General features: G+C 31.4%; 1 protein-coding gene across 1 annotated transcript; it reads right to left on the bottom strand.

The window, feature by feature from the left end:
• Nucleotides 1-1,335: 1,335 nt before the first annotated feature.
• On the bottom strand, nucleotides 1,336-2,356 carry LOC131046526 (protein SRC2-like). Its single transcript, XM_057980289.2, has one exon. It carries the CDS (start codon nucleotides 2,224-2,226, stop codon nucleotides 1,714-1,716), a length of 513 nt encoding a protein of 170 aa, XP_057836272.2. The 5' UTR covers nucleotides 2,227-2,356; the 3' UTR covers nucleotides 1,336-1,713.
• Between the last annotated feature and the right edge of the window lie 6,485 nt (nucleotides 2,357-8,841).

Below are 8,841 nucleotides of genomic sequence, written 5' to 3'. Positions count from 1 at the left end.
TACAGGTTTGTAGGCCACACAAAGGATTATTCCTCACAAATAAAATATGCACCAGATTTCTTAGAAACGTTTAAAATGCTTGATTGCAAGTTTTCTTCTACTTCTTTTTAGTCTAGAATTGTTCTACAAATAGGAGAAATGCCACATTATGGATGTAAGTTGTGGTAGCTTTTTTTTTTAATTCTGTAACGTAGTCAACTAGATATTTATTTTTCAATCAATTTAGTTTTTAGATTCATGCAAGAGATCAAAAGAGATCAAAGAAAGCCATTAGCTAGTTGCTGAAAGGATTTTTGGTATTTGTGGAATGATTCACTTGGACATTTATTATGCATTCAAATATTAAATTTCTTTGAAGATTATACACATTCAAATCATGTTGGTGATATAGATGAAATGAAATGAATCAGTGGTTGTGTTTTTCAGCTTGTATCAAGTCTTATTACATGGAGTGTCATTAAACAAATAATTACATATTATTCTTCATGTGAAATAGAATATAGAGTAGCAAAAGAAATAGTTTGGATATTTTGTAGAATATTTTGGTACCATTTAATTTATGATAAGTAAAGTGTCTTCCAAAATTACAAACAATCTAGTTGTGCATGTTAAAACAAAGAATATGGAAATTCATCATTCAAGATCTTGCTCAAGCAAAATTATATGCGTACAATTATGTCCTACTAAAGAAAGAAAATCAAATATATTTACCATAATACGACAAAAAGACTGGTTGACATGGTAGAAGTGAACATTAAAGATAAATAGTAATATAACATTTGGCTTCTCCTTTATAACTTTGTTTATTGTTCTTACTAATCTTAAAGAATTATATTAGGATAAAAATAAAATAGAATAAGATTGTCTAAAATTTTCTGTAAATAGAAAATAAAGCATTCTAAATTTTAGAAGAAACTATTAATTGGACTTTTTCAAATATGCACCTATAAAAGAGGCTTGGGCTGCCATTGAGATGGAGGAAACATCAATTGGATGTAAAGAGTTGAGTTCCGATATGAATTCGTAAGTGAAAATTCTTCTTTTTGGTGTAAATCAATTTGGTAGCATATGTTATTTATTTATTTGTGCGCTGCCCTGTTTTTCCTCTGTTCTTCTGTATTTATGACAGTTTCAGTTAGAAATCATTTGGTGGAATGTTATTAATTCAAAAATTCTTTCAAAACAAAAGGAGGATAGAATATGTGGCGGCGAAAGCTTTTGTAAGCGCAGCAAATCTAAAATTTCTGATTTTTAGTGTAAATCGATTTAATATTTGTTTTCTATTTATTTGTGCGGTGCCCTGTTTTCCCCTGTTCTTCTGTATTTGTGATAATATTAGTTACAAATTAATTGATGGACTATTATTAATACAAAATTTGTTCCAAAACAAAATGAGGACAGAAAAGGGGGTAGAGAAAGCATTTACAAGGGCAGCAAATCTAAAACTGCTTCAAACAACAACTGTGTTGGCTTCTACTAACGGCAGGCAATGCTACACCTGCTCTCAAGCTGTTTGAGATGAACAAAAGTAGCAGCTAAAGCCACAAAATGACAGATAACTGTTAGAGTTTATCAGGCCTGTGATATAACAGCTAATTTACACAGCATAATTCTGTTTGTGGTGTGGCGGTGGATAAACAGAGAGCGGGATAGGATATAAGTGGTTGGCGTTGGCAAATGGAGTAGAGGAAGGATAGCCCATCGACACGCCACTTAAACTCGCGCTCCCTGTCGTGTTTTGCTGCTCAATACGAGAGGCATTTTCATAACTCCCATGCTGTGGAAGTTAATTGGAGAATTGGTGAAGAATTGAGGGGGATTAACATGTTGTAAGAAACGAAGAGAGAAATGGATGGTACCATGAGGCCTCCCTTTGCCCGTCTTCAAACGATAGCTGAGGCAATGCAAGCCATGGGGAGCTCCGAATCCATTCAAGATTTCAGAGAGAGGCACTTTACTCCATCCTACGCTTTTCTTGCCATACCTCGTCTTGCAAAAGATTTGTATGTTGAGAGCGATGGGCGACCCCTTGGTGAGGGTGAGCAGTAACTTGTCGTTCCAGACTGGATCGCAGCCTCCTTGTGCGTCAACATGTGTGGATGCAGAGTGCGACAAATCATTATCGGTGCACACAAGGGCGTATGTGCGCATCCTACTTCCCAACCTCCTTACATTCTCAAGATCATCAGCAGATATCCCCGTTATCTCCAGAGTCCGTGTGTCCATTAAAATAGAGGTGAATAAGCAGTATCAGGTATTGCGAGTAATTAGAGATATAGGTATCACGAAAGCTCGTAATTTGCTCCCTAGGAGGGTTTCCTTTTCTGAGAAAACTATGTATATATGAGTAAGAAAGTTAATTCTGAGAAATCAAACAGACTGCTGAGTATAAATATGAGTGATGAAAAGTGGTCAAATTTGGAGGGTGGACGTCAAGGAAGTTGCAGACTGGGTGATTGTGCAGTTTCTTAGACAGAAGTTTCGCAGAGAGTACATCCTTTTTCTTAGAAGTTTCGTAGAGATACTTTCTTTTTCTTCTTTATCCGACGCGGTATGACTTCCGTACAAGAAAAGTGTTGATTCCGTCCACTGCTTTGCAAAGAGCACACGGTGTTCGAAAACAAAAAATATTCTCTATCGTAGCAAGTTCTGAGTTCAATCGGAGCACTTGCACCGTTGTTTTTAACAAAGTGGCATTTTTTGTTTGCGGTCTCATAATAATTTGATTGATTTTTTCTTTTAATTTATTTATTTATTAAAGAGATTCGAAGTTGGTAATAATCTGATTGTTAATTTAGCCAGTCTATGTATCTTATCATTAATCTATATAGAATATACTCTCTAAAAAAAAGAAAAAGTTTTGCAGTTAAAAGTATTAAAAATAGAATGTTACAATCATTAAAATCAAATCAAATCTAATATGAAATAATTAAGTTTATAAAAATAGAAATATGTCTTTATTTTCTCTTTCAACGATAAAAATAAAAAAACAAATGAAATCTAATATGAAATTAAATCTTCTAATAGAAACATGTCCCTATTGTTTTCTTTGTTTACTCTTGACTTTTTGTTTTCTTTGATGAATATGTTGTAGGTCACTCCTATCGACATAATTATAAAAGTTATTTTAAGACATATTTAAAAGGGTAGATGTGTGTACTAGTACTATGCTTTCTAGAAACTTTTTTTCGTGGATGGGGGCTTCCTAAAATTTTTTGTGGGTGTTGTGGATCAGGGCTTCCTAAAACAATTCACCAACCACAATATCCACTTCCTCACATTTATCGCATGTTGTCTACTCTTTCCCTTCTAGCCAACCACATTAACTACATACCCTTTCCTGTTTACTCAAGTGTCTTGGCACACAATTTCAATACATCTATCCATTGAGTGATTCACAACCTCGCACATCCCACTCACCCACATGCATCTTTGGAGTGTTTGTTGCCTTAGGCACTAATACATGTCTGATTCTATTATGTGAAGGTTTTGATAGGCACCAATACATTTTTGGCAGCACTCTATGTTCCTTGCAACACTCGGCAACGGTGTGTTGTTGGTTCACCATCGACTTCACCAGGTTGCTCTCCATTAAGATAAAGACATCAACTCTTTTCTTCAAGCTACCTTTAATGGTTTACTATTTTTTTTTAATACTTACCCATTCACTATCTTCTTGAATGCTTCCTCTAATAGCCTTTTTTTTTTTTTTTTTTCATGTTTTGCATGCATGATTTGATTGTCTATTGTTGCTGGGTTTACTAGGACCTCATCAAAGTAGTGTTTGGCCTAGGTGTGGTTTAATAACCTCACTAAGGCAACATCGTATTACCTATTTGTGGGTGCTTCTTTCATTTATGTTTTTTTTTTTTTTTTTTTTTGTCTTTGCTCTATAATCTATAATTTGAAGGCTCTATTGTTTTGTAGGTTCTTGTTTAATGAATGTGTCTACGATTTATCTGGTTTTGGGTACTCAAAAGTTTTTCTCTTTTATGGGTGCTTCTTTAATGAATATTTTCTGACATAGTCTACCTTTAAGTTGAGGTGCATTAGGTTTTTTACGAACACTAAAAAAATTGTGTTCATAAACACATTAAATTTTACCAGGAATTATAATATTTTGTTGGGGCATCATTATAACTTAACTTACAATTTTAAGACCATCTTTTGTTCAAATGTCTTATGGAAATGGGATTTGAAAGGTTTATTATTGATTAAGAATATAGTGATTTTGTTATTTTAATGCAAATTGGAAAAGGGTTTTCAAACACTTATGATTTTCAAATGAGAATATTGTTAGCATTTGCTTCTTTTTCTTTTGTTTTCTAGATTACAATTCATAATTTCTTTTTTGATTATGGATTACAACAATTTTTCTTATATAATTTTTTTGATTTTTTTGTGTATGATTAATTTTTTTGTTAATATTATTTGTATTATAAAAATATAGAATGTGAATTTTATTGTTATGTAATATTTGACATGTAACTAGGTAGAGAGGTGTGAGTTTTTTATATTATAGTATGAAACTTTATTTATAAATGAATGATTTGGAGTTATTTGAGAACAATTTACTTATTAGAAGAATTAATATATAAACTCAATATGTAGTAAATAATATTTAACTATTTTTTTATGAAGTGTTTATATTACAATATCATAAATATATTAAAATTATTTTATTTGGGAATCAACAAAGAAAAAATGAGAATTGCAACTTACTCTTTTAGAAGCTTAACTCTCTAAGAAATGAGGCCACCCTCAGTTTAAAGAAAAAAAACAAATATGCAATTTTAAAAAACAATAAAAAAATAAAAACTAAAATATGAATTGCATTGCCATTTCAAACAAAAAAAACAATAAATATACGATTTTTTAGCTTTTCTCAAAATTAAAATTAAAATATGAATTGCATTGTCATATAATATTTGGTACATAGTTTGGTTGATAGGTGCGAGACATAAAAAATTGAATGGAATATTTACCCAAACATATGATTGGAAGCTACTCACAAATGATTTAGTTGTTTAGAAAATTAATATAGCAGTAATTAAGACCTAAATTTAATGGTTGATCTTGCCTATCAAGTAAAATATTTGTGACAATTATTCATTTGAAGTTACCCTTTACCTTTTTTAATTTTTTAATTTTTATAATTGAATATTATATAAATTATATTTTTGAATATGCAAAAGAATAATTCTATAAAAAATTTGAGAGTCCATTTGAAATCATCCCTTTCATGTTATGCAATCTTTTGTAACTTTTTATTATTATTGTGTCTTAAGTAATAAAATATCAAAATATGATCATATGAGCATCAAAATTAAGACCTCCTTACAATAAACAAAACTAGAACATTATATTAATAAATAATTCAAAATTATCAATTTTTTAAAAAAATGATTTTATTAGGTTTATAAGTTTTACAAATTATAAAAATATTTTATTATATACATGTATTTGAATTTGTAGTTTAATTCATAAATTAAATTCTAAATTTTGAAATTACAATATTTTCTTTCATCCAATCATCTCATCCTTTTTCCATTATTTTATACATTTTGTTATACTCTTCTCTTTTTTGTTGAGTAGATTATCATCAGGTATTAAAATTTTATCATACCAAAATCTCCTAAGTTATTATAGGGTTGTCTGTTTGGGTATAATAAACATATATGTATGCATGCATGCATATGTATATATGTATGCATACATGTATGTATGTATGTGTATGAAATATTTAGATAACTCTTACTTATATTCTTAAATTCTTAACTAAATCGTTTGTATGTATCTATACATGTATTCTTAAACTTTGATTTAGTTAACTCTGACTTAGTCAAAATTGACATTAGACATGTTTATAAAATAAATTTTTAATTGCACCTTTACACATTGCAACAAAAGATACATTGCTTTTTATATTTTCCCTTAGATAGATTTGTGCTATATAGATTTAGCATATGCAGATGCAATTTTTTCACATGTATGTTCCTAATTGGTCCAACATATTCAATAGTTTCATGTTTGGATGGTTGATTGATCCTTCATTTTAATCATATCAATATTGTTGGTTTGTGTGGGAAAATCAATAGTTTTTACATTTTGCCATGCTTCAAATATTTTCAAATTAATAGATATATATCATAATCAGTATATATAGAACAATAAATTGCACAAATAATGCAAATTAATATAATACATATCATTTTCAATTGAAACTTTAGCCATATCTCTTGAGTGAAAGTATCACACTTTTAATTTCAAAATCTAGAGCATAATGCAAAAATGATGAATACGATGCGCGAGTAAAATTCTTTTGATAATATCTTTAAACAATAGTTATGTTCTTATTTGATAAAACAGGATAGGGCATGAAACCTTACATAAAAACCAATTGGCAAAAGAGAGGGATCTCACAAGTAGTGAGATGACCGAAAAAAATAAAAATATAGAGACTTTTCTGAGGACAACAAGCCTTTGACTAGAGCAGTGAATCGATGTAGACAATTACATCAAATCAAATAGAACTTGCAAGTTTCCCATAAGACCCTAAAACCTAAGACTAAAGCCACCTTAAGTTGGAAAGAAACAAAACCAAGAAAAGGGAAAGGAAAAAACTAGGTTTTGAAAGGAACCCTTGAACCTTCTACTTTTTAGATCACTTTGCACTGTTGGATGAACAACCAAAGAATGAACTAGAATGAAAATGACTAACAAATTTTGATAAATTCTGATATATTTCTTAATTTTTTAAAAATAGAATAAAATGTCTACATTAATTACTAATACAATGTAGATGGATCTATTAACACATACACATAGTCCTCTAGGTGTTGGGGTCAAAATGAACTATAACTCTAATAACACATTGAACTCACATGAGATGACTTTTATTGGCAAACATATTATATATGTAAACAAATGAAAAATCATTAAGTAATCTCAATGGAAATTTAATACATTGAATTTTATTTTTAAAATAGTACTTTCACTTTAGAAAGTAAATCTATCATAGTAATTTTAAATAATATTCCACTTTAGTGAGTATAATTATTTTATGTATTATCAATCATAAAGTTTAGTAAAGAATTCTTCACTAAATAGATATAAAGGCAAAACACCATACCATATATTTTGTACAAATTGTCATTAATTTCCCATAATTAATTATCATTGATTAAAAAGTTTGTCCAAACTGAATATAGATCCAAGCACATAGCTAGAGTAGATTGATTTTTTTCACACCATCATCTCATAATAGCTTAATTAAATGCTATCATTAGATATAAAGTTACTAATATTTTGTAATTCATGTATCACCGCCTAATGACTAAATTTGTAATGCCTTTATTTCTTAGAAGAATAGAACTCACCACTATGTAAAGGCTAATGTCTACCTTCTTCCATTTATTGTTTTTTTTTGGATTAGATATCATATAAACATTACATATCATCAGGAAAATATGAGTTCAGCAGTATCAAGGCACCAAGGGAAGGTGCATGCACAAAAAATATACAGTTAACGAGCACCTCCTCTATAGGAAGATGATTACATTAGATACACATATTTATAACAACAAAAACAAAAAAGACAATCTTAGAGAACTAGGTAAATAAGATTTCAAATTCTGTTGAAGAGTAGGCTCCTAGTGGGGGGATCCAAGCCACCCATCCCAATTTTCCATCTTGCCATACTTCCACTTGACCATCAAGTATATCCTGTTTATGGGGGTGCGAGGTGCGCTCATGGATTAGATCAGCCTCCTCCCGAGTGATCTCCATGTGTAAGTGCCTACGCTCCATTTGCCTCATGAAGGCCATTAGTGCTTGCCCAAATGCGGCCTTGCTCAGTTCATCCCTCTCCCAAGTGAAACCATGAGATAACTCTCAGATGTACACAGTGGTAGCTCCTTCTTTTATCCATCTGTCAAATTTGTCTAAATCCAGCTTAATTACAACAGTGACCCGTATAGAGATAGTGTAAAAAATGAGTCTCCTAAAAGACTCGGTGAGGTGCCTGGTGCTTCTATTAAAGACATCATCATTATGATACTTCCAAATGAGCCAAAGAACCTTTAAAGAAAATAAAGACCAAAAGATATTTGCAGTTTTCCTACAACCCTTAATATAGCCTAGAATAACATCTATGTTTTCAACAAAACTAGATTCCAGATTAAGGTCGAACAATCTCCATATTTCTTTTGCAAAATGACATTCAAAAAATATATGTTTCACAGTTTCAGGTACTCTACATATGTTGCGGTTTAAGCAGTTACCCTCCTTATCTTTTATGGGGAGTTTATTTAACAGGAGGCGCCAGCCAAAGAACTTTTTTTTTGGTTCATTTTGGGCCATCCAGAACTTACCCAACCTATCTTTCCAGTCCTTTGGTTCCCAGTTTAGACCCCAACAACTGTTAAGGTGCAAAAATATGGTATCAACCTCGGTAAGTGAAGAATATATGCATTTGGCTTTAAGGGCGGGGAGAGGTGTGCCATCGGCCTAGCAAAGTGTAGAGAGGGGGGTGAGAGCGGGGAATAACAGAAGATAAAGCCATTTTAAGGATGTTATAGGTCTTGCTCTGGGATGTCGGGACAGAGAAGGTAAGTTTCAGCTCCCCCCATGATCTCAATTGGCCATTCTCAAATATATGTTCAAAATATTTAATACCCATATTGTTCCATTTCAGTGCAGAGCATCCTTGGAGAGTGGGTAAAGGTTTCCAATTATGAAATAGATTCAACCATATTGATCTGTTATTGGCAATATGCCCTTGTACAGTGCCATTCACTTTGATGTGTACCAAGTGCTTCAGTTGTTCCCAAGCTTTCCATA

The sequence above is a fragment of the Cryptomeria japonica genome, chromosome 11, assembly GCF_030272615.1.
Source record: "Cryptomeria japonica chromosome 11, Sugi_1.0, whole genome shotgun sequence".
Lineage (NCBI taxonomy): Eukaryota > Viridiplantae > Streptophyta > Pinopsida > Cupressales > Cupressaceae > Cryptomeria > Cryptomeria japonica.
This window is presented reverse-complemented; position numbering and strand designations above follow the sequence as displayed.